The sequence below is a fragment of the Artemia franciscana genome, chromosome 4, assembly GCF_032884065.1.
Source record: "Artemia franciscana chromosome 4, ASM3288406v1, whole genome shotgun sequence".
Taxonomy (NCBI): domain Eukaryota; kingdom Metazoa; phylum Arthropoda; class Branchiopoda; order Anostraca; family Artemiidae; genus Artemia; species Artemia franciscana.
This window is the reverse complement of record NC_088866.1, coordinates 16459664-16479874: the sequence shown is the minus strand read 5'-3', so window position 1 is coordinate 16479874 and position 20211 is coordinate 16459664. Positions and strand designations below refer to the sequence as shown.

The following is a 20211-nucleotide window of genomic DNA, read 5'->3' as shown; positions in this document are numbered from 1 at the left end:
TTAAAATAAGAGCTCTGAGACACGATATCCTTCTAAATATCAAATTTCATTGAGATCTGATCACCCGTTCGTAAGTTAAAAATACCTCATTTTTTCTAATTTGTCAGAATTAACCCCCCCCCAACTACCCCAAAGAGAGCGGATCTGTTCCGGTTATGTCAATCATGTATCTAGGACTTCTGCTTATTGTTTACCAAGTTTCATCCCGATCCCTCCACTCTAAGTGTTTTCCAAGATTTTAGGTTTCCCCCTCCCCCCCCCCCTAATGTCACCAGATCCGGTCGCAATTTAAAATAACAGCTCTGAGACACGGCATCCTTCCAAACATCAAATTTCATTAAGATCTGATCAACCGTTCGTAAGTTAGAAATACTTCAATTTTTCTATTTCTTCCGAATTAACGGGCCCCCTACTGCCCCCCACCAGATGGTCAAATCGGGAAAAGACTATTTCTAATTTAATCTGGCCCGGTCCCTAATACGCCTGCCAAATTTCATCGTCCTAGCTTACCTGGAGGTGCCTAAAGTAGCAAAACCGGGACCGACAGACAGACCGACAGACAGATAGACCGACAGAATTTGCGATTGCTATGTGTCACTTGGTTAATAATAAGTGCCATAATAAGCAGAAATGAAGACAAGTAATTTTCAAAGCGTAAAACTACCGCAAACAACCATCAATAAATATACGAAACCTAAAACGAACAGGAATTACAATAAATGACCGAGTCAAACTCAAAAGGAGTAGAAATTGACATGAGAAGGGCTTACAACCCCCATGCATCCTCAAGACCAGAAAACAATCTGAAATTTACTTAAAACAAATTATGTATTAAATTTTTCACTTTTTGACTCGAATAAATAAAAAATTACTAAGGCCTTAGGGAATAAAGATTAAAATACGTATATCAAACTGACAATTCAAGGTCATTTATGTTTTTTTCCCCCTGAAGTACAAATTTTGATATGGTCTTAAGAGGGGATGGGGGTTGTGTTTCCCTTTGAGGATGTTAGAAAATAGAGTATTTTCCAGGGTTGTTGGGGGGCTGACATCTCCAAAGACATAAGTAATGGATATTCAACAATGCTGAATAAAATAGATATCTCAAAATTTGATTGGATATTTGTTTTGTGAAATGATGGGTATGAGGGGTAGCTGCCCTCCAATTAACTTCGCCGTCAAAAAGGGCACTATGACTTCCAACGTCCAATCAAACCATCCCAACCCGAATTTAATACGACCACCCATTCCATAAAAACTTTATTTTTCCCAGGGCACAAATTATAACCCTTGCACCGCAGCTCTGGTGGGTTATGTCAACCCTGGAGGCTTCGTTATATGTTTTTTGGATTTGTTTGAACAAAATAGCTATCTCATAATTTCTATCAGAAGGTTTGGGGAAAAAGCGCATCAAGCGGGGGGGGGGGGCTAGCTGCCCTTTATCACTTTTGACTCATAAAACCGAACTAGAGCTTTTAATGTCCAATTAAATGAGCCTCCTCTAAAGTTTATACAACTAGCCCTTCCATAAAAACCGTAACTTTTTTGAAAAAGTAAACTTTTTCAAAAGTGTCAAAAAACTTTAGCGAAGAAAGCGAGGTATTGAGGAGGGGGCAATCCCCTTCATATACGTAACAGTTTCTGTTCGTTTTAAGTTTTAATGTTGCTCCGTACTTTCAGCTGAAAAAACTTGTATTTTTTTTTATTTAATCCTTTGCTAAAGCCCGCTCCCGACTTCATGTGTCAGTCAGTCTAATGCAAATTTTGAGTCTGTTTCACTTATGTTTCAAAGGTCAAGCGAACGCAGGATCGGATGAGGGGATGTTCACTGAGATTATATGGGTTTTAAGGGGTGATTCCCCTTTTTTCAAAAATCAGACAAATTTTCTCTGGCTCGTAGCCGTTAATGGGTAGGCCAACTTAATGAAACTTGTATATTTGAATTCTAAATAATAAGTATATTCCTTTGACATAGCTATTGGTATCAAAAATCCGTTTTATAGATTTCTTATTACTATTGAGATGGGCAGCTCCTTACTTACAGTTCGTTACCACGAACTGTTTGAAATGTCACTCTTCAATTACATTTTGTTAGCATGAACTGTTTGAAAGAAGGCCAAAACCAAGGTATTGCATGCTTCACAGCTAATAGCGCTTCCAGTGTTCCATCCAACTTCTTGCAAATCGCGAATGTCTGCAGAAGGAAAAAATACTTAGGGCCTTCAATCTTAACCCCTCAAAATGAAAGAACAATCTACTCCGTCATGTTTTCATTTGGTTTCAGTCTTATTTCAATGTTATTTTATTAACGCTTCATATCAATTTGAACAAAGCAACTTCTTGAAAATTCATAGTCAACGCACCGGCATTGGAAGAAAGCGATGAGTCTTTTATTCATTTTTTTCCTTTTCTATCGGCTTAATCATATAGAATGGAGGATATTGAAAATTTGGAAAAGGCTCATTTGCTCTTAAACACTGAAACTTCGTACACCTTTTTAGCGACGGAGCTAATAAGAGGGCCATTTTTCCAACATCCCATGTACTATCAAAGCCCAATTAGTTTCTGAAGCAAAACTTCAAGATAACCACTTCAGTGAATCAATTTTCAATAAGAAAAAAAAGATATGAAGTCACTCTTCTGGTGAAACTTCATCTTCGCCAATGAAAAGGTAATGGTTTTAAATGATGCAAATAGCCTCTTCCAAAATGGTCTTTAGAAAACAGAGGCTACATAGATGCACTTGGAGAAAGAGGTACGAGTCATATCTATTTGAAATCCAAATATATTTTTTGTATTGGCCTTAGAGCTCCGCCATAGATGGTATCGAAGGATTTCTTAACATGTTTATTAACAAAGCAAATATTGCAACATGGAAGTCCAAAATAATAAAAAAGAAGTAAGTCAATATTTCAAAACGGTTCTTGATATTCCCCAAAGTTTGTTCTTGAGGGGTCTTTGAAGTCACTAAAGATAATATGAGCCATACGTTGCTGGGTGTTTGATGAAATGGTAAAAAATATTTTGTTATTAGCAAAGTGGCTATGAGGCACCAATCTGGAGATCAGGACGAGGCGGGTATAGCCCCTTTTTAGTGGTCATTCCTATTATTTAAATTTTAATTCATCGTTCCTTGAATCTTTTCTTTATTTTAGGGTTCTTTTAGTCATTCATTCATAGAAATTTATGCTCGTTCTTAGCATGCTTAAACAGAAAAAAGGTATCGTTTCGAATGAATTGTTTCGAATGAAATTGTTTCAAATGAAATGGTAAAAAATATTTTTTGATTAGCAAAGTGGCTATGAGGCACCAATCTGGAGACCAGGACGATGTGGGTATAACCCCATTTTAGTGGTCATTCTTATTATTTAAATTTTAATTCATCGTTCCTTGAATCTTTTCTTCATTTTAGGGCTCTTTTAGTCATTCATTCATATAAATTTATGCTCGTTCTTAGCATGCTTAAACAGAAAAAAGGTATTGTTTCGAATGAAAGCAAACAACAATGTTGAAACTTAAAACGAATTGAAAGTATTCTATGTGAGGGGGCTCCCGCCGACTCAACTCTGCAATCGTTATAGAAAACTTTAACTAGAGCTTAAATGAGTAAAAGATGTTCTGTACATAGGGGGAAAGTCAGTCTCCTCTTCCCTTAACCTCCAGTTTTTGACACTAAAGCTTATTTTTGCTCCCTATGCTTAAAGAAGAAGGATAATAAAAAGAAAGATAATTGGAATGGAACGACAGTATTTTCATAGTGCCTCAAGACTGTAGGAGCTTACTGATTGGTATTTCCTTTGAATAGCATAATGCTTTCTCTTTAAGGCTTTGAAAAGACAATCTGTCTACCATTTTCCACAGTTACAATTGGCACAACTTACCCTTTCATCAACGGCTGTGAAATTGAAACACTCGTACGGGATTCTTCCGAAGAATTGATTGTGGGAGTGGCAAAATATTTGGTCTTCAAGGAACACTTGCAATTAGTCCTTAACTTCATTCATTGCACTCAGAAAAGCCATCAACAAAGTACTATAAAACTTTAGCTTAAAGACCGGAAGCTAGGGATAGGCGGAAGGGAGGATGTCTCCTCCCATATACGGAAAACTTTAGATTCAGTGAAACACTAGTAACCATACGCACAGACTCACAGTTTCAGAAGTCACAATAGTTTGCAGTGCGGTGAAACACTTTCATGCGAATTTGCAGTCCATAAAAAAAGAAGTCATTTCAGACGACTTAAACAGTCCTATTAATGGATGTGAGCATCAGAAAATCTTTGGTCCAAGGTTTTCCTATTTTCTTAATTTTTCATGCTGATCAATATAGACGAGAGATTTATCACCTCACCTCAGGACTACATTGGGGATAATCATACAATGTGGGTGCTGAGTTGTTGATAGTCCCACAGTTATTGGAGAAGCAATTCATTGTACAGTCCTTTAAAATATTATACTACATTCTGTGACTAGATTGAGACAAAATAAGTTCAGGAGACTCCTGGAACAACATTTGTGTAATGATTCCGATTATCTTTGAAGGATTAAAAAATAGTTGTAAGTGTGTTGAGAGGAATGTTAAACTAGATCAAAAGACACTATCTACATACAGGCTATTAAAACGCCATATCTGAAAAACCTTAGAAATAGCTATGGGTTTTAAGTTTAATAACTACTATTTTTTTTATTCTTCAAAGGGTAATGGGGGTCATTAGACGAATATTGTTCCTGAAGGGTGCCCCGGCTCATCTCCTACTTCTTTCCAGTTATCCATTGGAATGAAATATTTTGTTTAATAATGAAAAATTTCCCACATACTTGTGGATCCAAGAGTAACTCAGCATCCATATTACATGATAGCACCCAATTTAGTCTTCAAATGAAACAGTTCGTGGTAACGAACTGTAGTAAGGAGCGGCCCGGCTCAAAAGTAACCAAAACTCTAAAAATGAAATTTTGATACCAATAGTTACATCAAAAGAATTGCATGTTAATGCTGATTTTAAATATATAAGTTTCATCAAGATCAGTTATACCCATCAAAAGTTACGAGCCTGAGAAAATTTGCCTCATTTTAGAAAATAGGGAAAAACACCCTCTAAGAGTCATAGAATCTTAACGAAAATCACACCGTCAGATTCAGCGTATCAGAGAATCCTATTGTAGAAGTTTCAAGCTCCTATCTACAAAAATGTAGAATTTTGCATTTTTTGCCAGAACGCAGATCACGGATGCGTGTTTACTTGTTTGTTTTTTTGTTTTTTCGGTTTTTTTCCAAGGGTGATCGTATCGACCCAGTGGTCCTAGAAAATTGGACGGCACCTAGGCCCCCTCCCACGCTAATTATTTTCCCAGAGTCAACAGATCAAAATTCTGAGATAGCCATTTTATTCAGTGCAGTCGAAAAACCTTATAACTATGCCTTTGGGTACGACTTACCCCCCCCCCTCCCACAGTTCCCGTGGGAGGGGCTATCAGTTACAAACTTTGACCAGTGCTCACATACAGTAATGGTTACTGGGAAGCGTAAAGATGTTTTCATGGGGATATTTTGGTTGGAGGGAGCGGGTTGAGAAGAGGGGGATATGCTGGGGGAACTTTCTATCGAGGAATTTGTCAAGGGGGAGGAAAATTTCCATGAAGGGAGCGCAGGATTTTCAAGCATTATTTAAAAAAAAAACAATGAAAAAATAAATATGAAAAAGTTTTTTTTTCAACTGGAAGTAAGGGGCAGCATTAAAACTTAAGACGAACAGAAATTATTACGTATATGAGGGGCTCATCTCCTTCTAATACCTCGGTCTTTACGCTAAAGTATATTTAGTAATGTTAACTATTTATTCTACGGCTTTTGTGATTCAGGGGTCATTCTTAATGAATTGGGACAAAATTTAAGCTTTAGTGCAAAGAGCGAGGTACTGACGAGGGGGTGAACCCCTCATATATGTAATAAAAACATGAGAATACAAAAGTTCGTTACGTAAGCTAATTTATAAGTTACATATATCTTTTGCTAATTAAAACATTCGTGAAAAAATAAAAGTTCTAGTTGCCTTTTTAAGTAGCCAAAAAATCGGAGGGCAACTGGGCTTCCTCCCCCGGTCCTATTTTTCTCAAAATCATTCGATCAAAACTATGAGAAAGCCATTTAGCCAAAAAAAATAAATAGCCTATGCAAATTTTGTTTTCATTATTCCTCTGCGCTGAGCCAAAGTCAAAATATGCATTGATTCTAAAACGTTCAGAAATCAAATAAAAAAAACAATTTTTTTTGAACGGGAAGTAAGGAGCGACATTAAAACTTTAAACGAACAGAGATTAATTCGTATTTGAAAGGGGCTGCTTCCTCATCAACGCCCCGCTCTTTACGCTATTTTTTTTTTTACTGTTTTAAAAAGAAGAGTTGAGAGAAAGAGTCAAACTTTAGCGTAAAGAGTCGGGCGTTGATGAGGAAGCAGCCCCTTTCATATACGAAGTAATCTCTGTTCGTTTTGAGTCTTAATGTCGCTCCTTGCTTTCAGTTAAGAAACTTGTTTTTTTTTATTTAATTACTTATAAGCAAGGGGATAATTCCCTCTTCTATATTGATCAGAATGAAGAGTTAAGAGAATATGAAAAATTTCAACAAAAAGTGCAACTTCTGAAGCTCATCCACTAACCTTGACCCCAATATCTAGTGCCATCTATGCAAAACTTTATACCTGTTAATATGACTATAAAAGTGATCTATAATACCTTCCTTTTTATAGACTGTAAATACGTACGAGAATATGCCATTGTACCCCATTATGGCTTCTATAACCGGGAGCGTATCAATGTGGTTTTGGTAATCCTAAAAAGATTGACAATCTAAAAATTTTCACAAGATAGCATTCTGACTGGGGAAAGAATACTATTCTGGCAAATTGCTAGAATACATAATATAAAATAAACAAACATATATAATATGTTTAAATATGTTTAATATGTGTAATATGTTTATGTTTTTTAATAAGATAAAATCAACAGCCACTCTGCTGTTGAATAAAACTGTAGAATTGCTTTTTTATGGAGAGGATACCGGAAACCTGCTATTCTGTGGACTGGGACCTCTTTTGCCACCCAAAAACGAAGCGAGGTCGTTATATTTATTTTTAAGTCCTCCTCGTCCTGATAATTTGCAACCACTGGCTTAAGACTTTCGTTAACTGTAAAAATAAAAGCAGCAACACAAAGGCCTACTCATACGTGACTATGCTTCTACAATAAACTATAATGTTCTGTACTCTCGGTTGTAAATACCACTTGCCGCAGTTACAATCTGCACCACTTGGCCTTCCATCAACGACTGTGAGATTGAAATACTCTTTCGAGATTCTTCCAAAGAACAGATTTTGGAAGTTGCAAAATATTCGGTCTTCACGGAAATCGAGTAGCTGAAAAATAACACTGCAGAACATCCATCAAAGTTACTGATTAAATATGTAGTTCTCTTAGCTAATATCCTCACTTCAACAATTTACCGGTGTTTTAAGCAACAAATATGTCCTCGTGCTTGGGAGAAGGCATACGCACGAGCTATACCCATAGTCAAAGGCCAAAAATCTTGTAACCAGTTGTGGTCGATCTCAATTACTCCTAACCTCGCCAAATGGGGACTGAACCTTTCATTTAGCACAAACTTCTTTCTCAAATTAGCCCTCCCCTTAGCCCTTTTCAGTATAGTTGTCTGAAAGGAAGCAACATTACTTTTTATTTAGTAAGACTATTCCACCTAATAACCGATTGGCTAGATAGAAATACAACTCTTTTGTGGGGTTGTTTTCAGCTGATTATCGAGAATAAAATTTGACCTAATCTTTTATATTACCACTGCCAAAAACTTCAGGGCGATGGGTTCAAAATATCATTTTTTAATGTTTATTACTAATTTTGTTCGCGGACCTTATCGGCGTGCTTATGCACTTTTCCCGGAAGGTCAAAACGTGGAATGGGCTAAAATAGTATACGGTGCACCTCAAGGTCCAAAAATTGCAGCCGTAATGTTTCTAGCGGAGATATATTACGTGATTCAGGAGCTGAGGATCGTTTTGAATACGTTGATGACTTATCCATGCTGGTAAATACCGAGTGAACAAGCACCAAGTTGTTCCACAATTTATTAGTGACCAGTTATCAAATTTTGTCGGCCAGTGTGACTCTTAAGGACTGAAAATTAACGAGAATAAAACAAAAATGATGAGGTCCAACCATTTGGAATGTGATCTTTCCCATCCTGACCGTTTGCACCCAATTATCTCAACCGCAGCTAAACACGGTGTCACTTTTAGCTCATGCTTCTTTTTAGCCCACATGTTACAAACCTAGTAAAGAAAGTAAATTTTACCTTTAGATCGTTGGTTACCTTGGGGCGCCTGGGTTTTTCTACAATGCAACTTGAGCTGGCATATCTGTTATAACTTATCCTCGAGTTTGGACACTCATTACTCGCAAGTCAGAAGCATATTCGAAGCATGTTTGTCGCATAATTTTCTTCCTTTTCAAATAATGTAAATTTATTTATACTAAATCACTTCCGAAGGATAATCTTGATTTTAATGCTGTTGAATAATTAGAACCTTTGCAAAAATTGGCTCCTTTTGTTGTCAAATTTCGCTTTTAAGTCTAGGTCACTTTGTCAAGTCATACCTGTGAGATGGGATAGTAGCAAACCACTTCGCCGACTCACCACTTTTCTTTCTGTTTTCGCAACTATGAGTATTATAAATTCAGACCATTATTCAGTGACTGACAAATATGCACTGGGTCGTTGATGGGACATTAAATGGGAGGAGCTTTTTATACCCACCGTGAATGTAGTAGCCAAGTATTATTGATTATGACCCTACTTGCTAAATTTATCTACATTGCAAGCAATATAGAAATAGTTAGAAAATTCAGACATTTTGTCCCACATCGCATTTTAATATTGGCTGTATTTCTCTATAATGTATACGTACATTTTATATTGCTTTTCGGTGGGGATAGGGAGGTACCCGTTGCTAGTGAATCCAATTATAGTTCTCCAAAATAATGCGAACTGCAAAAAATCTTTTATTGACTCTGTCAGAGTGGAATATGGACGGCAAAAAATCTTACCATCTGCTGGCTGACGGGATTTCAATTACCTTCTATTTATGTTTAAATATAATGATATTGATTTGTCCTTATGCTCCTCAGGCATGTTTCATGTTAAGTCTGATTACCACAATTACAATACAAGAACGAGAAAAGAGCTGTATACTCCAATTGCCATCACTGCCGTGTTCAAGTTTTAAAATATTTTGATGGATCTAATGGCCGTACTCGTTATATATATATATATATTTATACTTCTGCGCTGACTGATAAGGTGCTGGTCTCCTCCTTTGCTTGAGTGTGGTTTAATTTCTTTCAGTTTCTACTTATGCTCTTTTTCTGGGGGAAAGAGAACAATAAAGGTCATAAATTTAGCTGAATCTGGGATTCAGCCCCCTAAATTAGTTCCTATGGCTTGTTCCCTCTAACTATTTTATTTTATAGGTGTTGGATTTGCCTCAACCCTAATGGTGTCGTATATCAACATGTATTACTGTGTCATTATTTCTTGGACATTGTGGTATTTCATACAATCTTTTGTGGCAATACCGGACCTACCATGGGACACATGTAGTAAGTTTTTTCTCTCTTTTTTCTATGCTCCTTAATACAAAAGCCTGACTGCATTAACAACGTAGGACAGACATTGGCTCAGATTCATCAATCGCAAAAAATTCTTTGTGTCATTTGCTCACAACAGCAACATTGGTTTGTCCTTTTAAATTTGTTTTCCTATATTATCAGTTTCATCTTGTTCCTAGAAAGTGGTAAGGGTTGAACTTCCACGGGCATCACGGAAAGGGAACACCTCCGGCCACGTTGATGAATACGACATTACATTTGGGAAAGCTGCTTATAATCCTTGCTTAGGGTCCGTTCCTTACAAATATATTTGGTTACATCAATTAAATTCTATTGTTACTTAAGTATAATATCGATAAATATAAGCAGAAAACAAGTGAAACTATAAATAATTCAATATATTTGGATTTAAATTGTTCAATTATATACGAAACAAAATTTAAGACAATTCAAGATTTAAAGCTTAAAATAAAAACAACTTGCAATTAAAAACTATGTGAAATTGCACAATATTAAAACAGATCGGCTTCAGGACTCTAAAGAAGTTCAGTTAGGAATAGTAAAAGAGTTTCTGGGTGAATTTTGCAGAAAAATAGAAAATTCCCACTTGTTTATCATAATTTAACAGAACAAGTAAGAACGTGGCAAGTATGTGGTAAGTAGGTTGTTCACTAAAAATAATTAAAACACAAAAAGTATTCGAACTGATATATAGATTGAATAATTAATTTAACATGACATTTTTTTGCTGCCACCTTGTTTTACATACTTGGCAATCTAAGCAAATTCAGGAATTGCTTAAGAAAGACATAAGGAGGGAGTATTACTAACAAAGGGAAATAACAAAAGTAATAGAAGTAATAACAAAAACGCTCATTATAATATTTTGATAAATCTGAAACGGTTGTAGGCCTAATTAAAAATCGTTTTTAAAATTGTTTTTTAAACACAATATTTCGGAAATTTAGATTTTCCAGAAAATACTTCTTCTCACAATATTTCTATTGTCCTATTTATAATAAAACCTGCACCATTTTAATATGAGCGTTATTTTAGGTGGATGGTGGAATGACCCATCGACGTGTTACTTGACAACGTTAGATGAAGCTCAAGTTCCTAACGAAACCCATTTTTTTAACGTGTCTTCAGTAGAGCAGTTCTGGGAGTAAGTCAAAATTTAGAATTATTCCTATTTTCCATTCCGGGTGTAATGTGTAACTGCATACCTACGAGATGACAGCATTGGACAAACCCTGGCTTTTGCGTGGAGAAAGTTCAGCTTTGTTTTTTTTTTCTGTCTAGATCGATTGTACTGACCACCTTACAGATGGTAACTTTATCTTCCTCATGGCAAAATTTCCACCAGGCCTTGCCAGCAAGAGTAAATAATTTTGACGTTGCAGGATCCATAGAAAATCTGCAGCCAGAAATGTTTAACAAAACACAAATACAAACTATGCACTATAATTCTATCCTACAAACCAAGAATTTAGAAATGTGAGGAAAACATAGTTAATGGAGCATCCTACGATTTTGGTAAACTTTTTCAAAAATCCATATCCTGTACACAATACGACAAAATTGCAAGATATGCGTGATCAGACCAACTTTAGCCACCCAAAATCAGATGGCAACACAGAACCAGTATTAAATGATATATTGACGTGGAGAGATCCTGAATTTTAAGTAGTTTACCATAATATCTTAGAATATATACAATGGATTTTGATTAGTCTTACTAGCAGAATTATTTTCAGTACTTACTACATGAAATAAGCTGGTTAGAAATAAGCTACTGAAGTTATAAATATGATTTTTGAAAAAGGGGAAGTACATAATGATTTTAAGAAAACTTTAATTAAACCATTGTATAAGAAAGGTGACAAAAGTGAGTGTCGTAATTATCGAGGCCTTTGTCTGGCCTCTGTAGGAAGCAAATTAACAAGTAATATGATACTATTTAGACTGAGGGATGTTGTAGACAAGGTTTTAAGGGAAGAACAGTACGGTTTGAAGAAAGGTAGAGGATGTGTCGACCAATTTTTCACTCTTAGGTTAATAATCAAGAAGTGCCTTCATTGTCAAATACCTTTTGTCCTCAGTTTTATAGATTATGAGCAAACGTTCGATTCTGTTGATAGAAGAGCTTTAACAAAAGTCTTATCCTCAAATAGTATACCAGACAAACACATTAAAGTTATTTGTGCTATGTACGAGAATAATACTGCTGCGGTTAAAGTAGAAAATGAGGTTTGCATTCGGTTTTGTGTTAAATCAGGAGTTAAGCAGGGTTGTGTTCTATTTCAGATAATTCTAATGGACATTGTCTCAAGGAGCATAGGAAAGGCAATTCGAAGCCACAGAATCAAACGGAGAAGAAAAACTCCCCTGGACTTAGATTATGCTAATGATTTAAGCATATTAGATGATAGTGTGAGCAAAGTGAATGAATTTTAGAGATTTTGCGAGCTCAGTGTGCAAGAATATGTTTGAAAATTAATGTGAAGAAGACTATGTCATCAAGGCTAGGAATAACTGAAGATGAAAAGTTGACGTTGGGTACCGAAAAGATTGATCAGGTGGGCAACTTCGCTTACCTTGGTAGTAAGTGAAGATGGGGGCGGTGAAGATGTTAAAAGTAGAATGGCTGAGGGTGTTTTTTCACAGTTAAAAATGTTTGGAAGAATAAGAAGATAAGTCTGCAAACCAAGATTAGAATATTAGAATATTGATGATGACAGCAGTCAAATATGGTTCTGAAGCATGGGCGCTCCGAAAAGCGGATGAAAATTTACTTGATGTTTTCCAGAGAAATTGCCTACAGATTGTTCTGGGCACCCGGCTGACTGACCGTATTTCAAACAGTAGTTTGTATGACAAATAGTGCTCAATACCGTTTTATAGGGCTAAAATGAAAGAAAGGTTGAGGTGGCTACGCCACGGTCTGCGGATGAAGGATGACAGATTGCCAAAGATTGTCCTTTTCGGCCAACCATCTGGGGCTGGACAGAAAGCAGGTCCTCCTCGTTTGGGGTGGAAGGATTTCATAAATAAAGATTTAAAGGAAACGGGAACTTCCTAGGAGAATTTAAAGAGGGAAGCCTTGAATAGATTGGGTTGGAGGAGGAGTGTGCGTAGCTGTGTTGGCCTCAGGGGGCTTAGTGCTACGATGAGTTATGAGCAGCAGTAGTAGTAATAGTACATGAAAAGGATAATCGTCAAACTCAAGAAGTCACCTCCCCTGGGAAAAAATATACCCAAAATATCCCCCGTGTCGATACTTTTGAGAAAATATAGGAAGGAGGGGTTCATCTAGGCCTCCAATCATCCAAAATTACACTTGCTTCAAATGTTTCATAATATACTCAACTTTCTTCTAGGGTTTATCAGGTATTATCTAGTATAATTTATCTACATTTTCCGTTTTTTCAATTGAAAAAGTCATTTTTTTTTCTCATTTACACACCCCCACACTCCCACTCTACCGTTTACACCCACTAAAACCAAGATAATTGGTCAAATCAATCCTGTTTAACTAGAAAACGTACCGGTACATATCTTGAATGGCTACGTTTTCTATTTTTCTAAAATAACAAATTTATTTTCAGTCGACGGTGCCTTCAGCGAACTGAAACAATTGATGATCTGGGAAATATTCAATGGGAAATATTTGGATGCTTGATAATTGGCTGGATCCTCGTCTATCTTATTATATGGAAAGGTCTTCACAACAGTGGAAAGGTAAATAGGACATTAGAAAGGTCTAAGAAAGGTTTCCAAGACAGTAAAATTTTTATAGCCTTGTGTTAAATGGTCTGATATTGTTCATCTGCTGTGTTCTTTACAATATATTTTTTTTTGAAGTTTAATAGCACGTTCAGCACAAACAGCACGTTCTGTGGGATGGATGCTTATGCTTCCAATTTATACAAATATGTAATAAATGTTTAAATAGTTTCTCGGACAACTCAGAAACCTAGTCAGAAACTTAAAACTTGAACCAACCAGAAAATTATTGACAACTGTAATTCAAAAGGTGTTAGATGAAAGGTGTTTGTAACCCATCGTATTAAACGACAAACAAATCTTCGGTCGGTTCAATTGGCTTTCCTATTTTTTATCTTGGCATCAAGACATTTAGGGCTTCAGCCTTTCGAAAACATGTTTATTTTTGTTTTTGAAAATATAGCAATAATCAGAATTAGAAGCTTTCAACATTAAAACTATGCTTCTCTTATTTATAAGGCAAGATAAAAGCATTCCTCTAACGGATTCAAAGGAACTTTCAGTAGGGATATATCGAGATCAACGCCAAGGATCCATTAAGTAAGGAACATCCAGATGCTTGATAGTAGGCCACAGTTTAGTGTATGTTATAATTTGAAAGGCCTTCAAAATAGTGGTAAGGCAGGCCCAAACACGCTATTAAATAGGTATGCAAAATGGTCATCAATATTTAGAGTTTGCTTCTCTTAATACTTCGTCAAAGATTAAGTTCTGTTGTCACAAAACTCTCGTTAGCTTTCAAACAAGAGACGCTTCGCGTATGCCCAGTTAAAGCACACGCAATATAGTTATTTTTATTGCTTGTCTTTTTTTTAATTTCCGACTTTCCAACTTTATTTAATTCCGACTCTCCGAAACTCCGACTTTCCGAAAGTTGGAAAATTTCCGACATTATTTAGAAATAAATCGTGACACGGCCACATCTGACCTATGTACATTATTGTAATATTTTTTTCTCTTTCTCTTTTCCCCTTACTTTCCAACCCTTTTTGTATCTTTTTTCTCTCTTTTTCCCTGTTCCTCCTTCTCTGCCATTTCATCTACCTAGTTTTGCCATTTTTTCTTCTTGTTTAAAATGCAAGCCGTTCCCACTAATCTAGACATATCCCCTTTTCTTTTAGATTATTTGGTTCACTGCCTTATTCCCATATGTGATTATTGTTGTTCTTCTCGTAAGAGCTGTGACCTTACCTGGTGCTGACGTGGGGATGCTAGCATTCATTACACCACAATGGGACCTCTTATTAACTGCTTCTCCTTGGATAGATGGATTTTCACAAATTTTCTTTGCATACAGTGTTGGAATGGGTGTCTTACCATCTTTAGGATCATACAATAAATTTAAGCATAATTGCTATAGGTAAGGTCATATACAATTTTGATGAAATTGCACAAGTCTTATTATTTTCCAACGTTTTAAAAACCTTTTTCAGTCTTTTAGAGTCGTCGTGTGCTTGATAATGTACTGCTAGGCTTTGCAATTGTTGCGTCTCTTCTGATATAGAAGAACTTAAAAGAATTTTTATGAATCCGAGCATCCAGGCAAATCCTCGGTTGGCCATTTTGGACTGAAAAGAGGAGATGGCTTGATTTGTTGCTCCCATCAATCAATTATGCATTAAAATTTTTTAAGATCTTGTTTATTTAGTACCTCTGAAGAAAGGGTGCCTGACAAGTATAGCGCATACCGATGGATTTCTTGTGAAAAGGAAGGGGACGATTGCCAAAAAATTTAAAGAGAGTGCTTCTTACCTAAAACTGACTTTAACTTAAAATCGCAAGTTTGAAGATGAGCACTCAAGCAACAGCTCCGTAGCAACAAATTACCAAAAATTATTAAGCGAATTAAGTTAAAAATACAAAAAAAAATATTGGGATAATGAATGGCGTGTGTCTGAAGAAGCATATAGAAGATGAATTGTCATTTCTTTTCCATATAAAAAGGTTAAAACTCTGTTCAACAGCTGTGCAATGGGTCCCGTCATCTCAATTTTCACTTCATTTATGCACATTTTGTCATCTCAATTTTTTTTAGAGGGAACTTCGTCAGGCACCGAATACTTGCAGAATCACAGTATAGTTGCAACAACACATCCTTTATATAAAGTGACTGAGATGTAGGTTTCAATGTGATTCAGAACTGAAATACCTATTTTTATGGAACTGGGGGGGCTTGCTACCAAAAAAGATCGGCTTGCTTTAATAAAGGCTCTGGAACTGAAGGAGAGGCCTTTTAAACTAACAGACCGTACACCATTATTAAATTTGAATTCGGACCTGTCGACTGAAGTGGATTATGGCAATAGGTTCCTTTAAATTTTTCAGTTGTTATTGTAAATATAACCATCATTGAGAAGCAATTCTTCTGACACCTTGTTTGGGATGGGTCCCAACAAGGTCTGAGACTTTCAAAATATGGACCTTGCTTAAGTATTGTTAAACAATTATTTTTATATTACTGTTATTTTAGCTTTGAAAATGGAAATAGTAACTTGCCCTCAAATAAAATTACTGTTGACTCTTTTTTTTAATCTTCTATTTGTAGTGTTATAAATCAGTTGCATGGTGACTCCAGATTAGCAATTATTTTTTCATATTTGAAAGTTCTTAAAAATTTTAAATTATCTACTAGCCCGAAAAATATTTAGCCTTGGAAATTTTTTGTTTTATTTTATATCACTAAAAAGTCCTTAGAGTTTAACTTCAACTTCATTGTTTTTCAGACTAAAACATCAAACCAAACTTATTTCTAGTCTACCAGCTCGTGAAAACAGTTACTTGGCCCGGTAAAAACATTGATGTTGCCCTTATTTTTTTAATATTTTTGTATCATTGATACTTGTCAGTTGAATTTTTCTGAACTGAAAGTTCAGGATTTTGGAATTAATAAATGTATCAACAGAATCTGACAATTATGCTGATTACAAATGTATAGCATCCGTCAAGTTAAATAGTACCCATCGAAGTTCATGAGCCTAAGAAAAGTCGCCTATTTTTTTTTTTTAAAAAAGGTTGAAACATCCCCCAAAAGTCGCAGAATCGTAATAAAAATCACGCCATCTGATTCAGTGCATCCGAAAACCATACTGGAGAGTTCCTTTCTGTAAAAATTGTCGAATTTTTAGCTTTTGCCAGAAAAAAAAATCATCACGATTGCGTTCTTTTTCAAGGGAGATCGTACCGACCCAAGGGTTCTAGAATATTGAGAGAAGTTATATTCGAACGAAAATTGAAAATGCTAGTGCCCTTTTAAGTGACGAAAATGGTTGGAAGGCAACTAGGCCCCCTCTTACGCCCCTTTTTTTCAAAATTGTCTGATCAAAATTTAAAAATAGCCGTTGAATCCCTGCAGTCCTTGAGGAAAGGTCTTTAAGTTGTAAAAATTCATCATTGTTACATATAGTATTTGTCATTGTGAAGTATGCGTGCATTTTTCTTGTGGGGGAGGGTGTGAATGTTCTATTGGGTGGATTTTTCGCTGGGAGAATTTTCCGCGGGGAGGGATGCATCTGAATAGTGAACTTTCCAGAAAAAAATTTTATGCTGGGGAGATTTTCTAGAATTCCTATAGGAATTTCTTTTTTTCTTTCTTGTTTTGTTGTCTCTTTGCTGATTCAATTTTAAGCGTGGGGATGTTAAGGGTGATTTTCTAGGGGTAGATTTTAACAGGGATTGAATTGCCTACACAATCTTTCTGTGGGGAGGGGAAATTTTCTGTGGAGGTGGATTCACATATCCCGGAAATACTTAAAAAGTCAGAAGTTTAATAAAAAAAAACTTTTTTTTAACTGAAAGTAAGAAGCAACATTAAAACTTAAAGCGAACAGTTAAAACAATATTAAAAGTAAAAAGAAAATACTACGTATTAGAGGGGGGTTGTATGTTGCTCTTGACATTTTAGGTTTTAAACGTAATTTAAATTCATTTAAGTTTCATTTTAGGTTTTAATGTTGCTCTTTACTTTCAATTAAATTTTTTTTTTTAATCCTAGAAAAACAAAGCAGTTAACACGGGCTTCAAAAATATTGGTGTTAAACTTTTTTAGTTGTATATTTTATTGCTAAAATGTACTAACAGTTCAACTTTGACTCCAACGTTTTTCAGACCAAAAGTTAAAACAGACTGAAAATACTCTACCAGCTTGTAAAAATAGTTCCTTGGCCTGGACAAAAACATTGCTGCTTCCTTTGTTTTTAAGGTATTTTTTTTTATTCTTCAGACGTCTCAGACATGATGCTTTTCCTGACTATAGAAAAGCTTAAAAGTGTTCCACCATAACGTAAAAATGCTAATGCACCTTGATTAAACATTGTTCTTAGTCTTTTTTAAGTTTAATTTTAATTTATGAAATTTTCATACGGTAGCTCAACTTCAAATTGATGTTTTTTCTTACCGGAAGCTTATTTTGTATTTTAAAAAGCCTTATACAGCTCAATTTCGAATTTATTTTCTTTTATGACTAGAAATTTAGGCGAATTTAAAATTGAGTCTTTTGAAGCCGTTACTTCGACTCGTGTAGGTTCTATCCTGTTTCTGGCGTTTAGATTGCAAAACAAGTGTGTTCCATCAAATATTATGAAATTCCATAATAAGATTAGGATGTATATCCAGTTTACCTGTCTAAAATTAAATTTATTATTCCTTTTTATCCATTGCAACTGAAGCCTATGCAGCTCAGCCCCATTTGAGTCAATTCCATTTAGCTCAACCTAATTCAACTCAACCCTAGCGCATCTCAGCTCTAATCAATTAAACGCACATTCAGCTCAACCCTCGCTTTTACACCCTATTTCGATTCAACCGTAGTCAGCTCGACCATATTCAAGTCTTTTCCTTTAAATTAACTCAATTAGGGTAAAAATCCATTGATTTCAGCCTTATTTGACTTTATCCCTATTCAGCCTGTTTCAATGTAACTAATGACTCTTAAAGTCAACCACATCTAAGTTAATCCTTACTTAACTCAATCCCACTCAACTTTAATCCACTTAACTCAAATAAATACAACACAACACTATTCAACCTTATGTTTGGCCCTAAAAATCAACTAAACACTTTCTGACGCAGCTCAACTCCCATTCAATTCACCTCTAGTTAGCTAAACAGTGTAACCGATCGTCTTATTCTTTTGCAAGTACTTAGGAAGCTTCTTTCAAAACAAGAGTTAAGAGGTCATATGACACTTGTCACAAGGTCGGAAGAGCCAAGAGCTCATATGGCATGAGCTCTAGCAATATTCGAAGAATCAGTAGATTGCTTTCAAAGGAAAATCAGAGGCTTGATGCCGGTTGGGATTTAAAATACGAGCTCTGAGTCACGAGGTCCTTCTAAATATCAAAATTTATTAAGATCCGATCACCCACTCGTATGTTAAAAATACCTCATTTTTCTAATTTTTCCTCTCCCTTCAGCCCTCCAGATGGTCGAATCGGGGAAAACGACTTTATCAAGTCAATTTTTACAGCTCCCTGACACGCCTACCAATTTTCATCGTCCTAGCACGTCCAGAAGCACCAAACTAGCCAAAGTACTGAACCCCACCACCTAACTCCCCCAAAAAGAGCGGATCCAGTCCGGTTACGTCAATCACGTATCTACGACATTTATAAGCCTTTTCCAAGATTTCCAGTTTCTCCCTCCAGCTCCCCCCGATGTCAACAGATCTGGTCGGGATTTGAAATAAGAGCTCTGAGACATGAGTTCCTCTAAATATCAAATTTCATTAAGATCTGGTCCCCATTCTTAAGTTAAAAATACCTCGATTTTTCTATTTTTTCTAAATTAACAAACTGCAGTTCCCCCAAAGAGAACGGATCCTTACCAATTATGTCAATCTCGTATCTATGACTTGTGCTTATTCTTACCATCAATTTTCATCCCGGTCTCTCCCCTCTAAGCGTTTTCCAAGGTTTCCGGTTTCCAGGATTTATGTTTCCCCCCTCCAACGCTTAATGTCCCAGGATCCAATTCGAATTGAAAATGGAGCATCTGAGACATAAGATCCTTATATATATGAATTTTCACTAAGATCCGATCACCCATTCGTAAGGTACCTCGATTTTCACGTTTTCCAAGAATTTTGGTTTTCCCCTCCAACTCCCTTCAATGTCACCGGATCTGGTCGGAATTAAAATAAAATTTTTTAAGCACAATATCCTTCTAGATGTCAAATTTCATTAAGATCTGATCACCCGTTCGTAAGTTAAAAATACCTCATTTTTTCAAATTCTTTGAATTACTCCTCCTCCCACCCTCCAACTCGACCCAAGATAGCGTATCCGTTCTGGTTATGTCAGCCACCTATCTTGGACCTGTGCTTAATCTTTCCACCAAGTTTCATCCTGATCTCTTCGCTTTGAGCGTTTTCCAAGATTCCTCCCCCCCCCCCTAATGACACTGGATCTGGTCGGGATTTAAAATAAAAGATCTGAATTCGAGGTCCTTCCAAATTTGGAATTTCATTAAAATACGATCACTCTTTTGTAAGATAAAAATACCTCATTTTAATAATTTCTTAGAATTAACCCTCCCCCCCAACTCTCCCAAAGAGAGTGGATCCGTTCCAGTTACGTCAATCCCGTATCTAGGACTTATGCTTATTTTTCCCACTAAGTTTCATCCGATTCCTCCAGTCTAAGCATTTTCCAAGATTTTAGGTTCCGTCCCCCCAACTTCCCCTTCACCGGATCCAATTGGGATTTAAAATAAGAGCTTTGAGATATGATATCCTTTCAAACATCAAATTTCA

At 36.0% G+C, this 20211-nt stretch overlaps 2 protein-coding genes across 2 annotated transcripts in view; both read left to right on the top strand.

The window, feature by feature from the left end:
• LOC136026070 (uncharacterized) overlaps positions 1 to 20211 on the top strand; it is an 83522-nt gene that overhangs the window by 9346 nt on the left and 53965 nt on the right. The window lies entirely within an intron of this gene.
• Positions 1 to 20211, top strand: part of LOC136026064 (sodium- and chloride-dependent GABA transporter 1-like) — an 88672-nt gene that overhangs the window by 32616 nt on the left and 35845 nt on the right. The window contains exons 3-6 of the mRNA XM_065702256.1: positions 9540 to 9668; positions 10734 to 10842; positions 13286 to 13418; positions 14585 to 14823. Of these exons, the coding sequence (XP_065558328.1) occupies positions 9540 to 9668; positions 10734 to 10842; positions 13286 to 13418; positions 14585 to 14823 (610 nt within the window). The remainder of the gene's footprint in view (positions 1 to 9539; positions 9669 to 10733; positions 10843 to 13285; positions 13419 to 14584; positions 14824 to 20211) is intronic.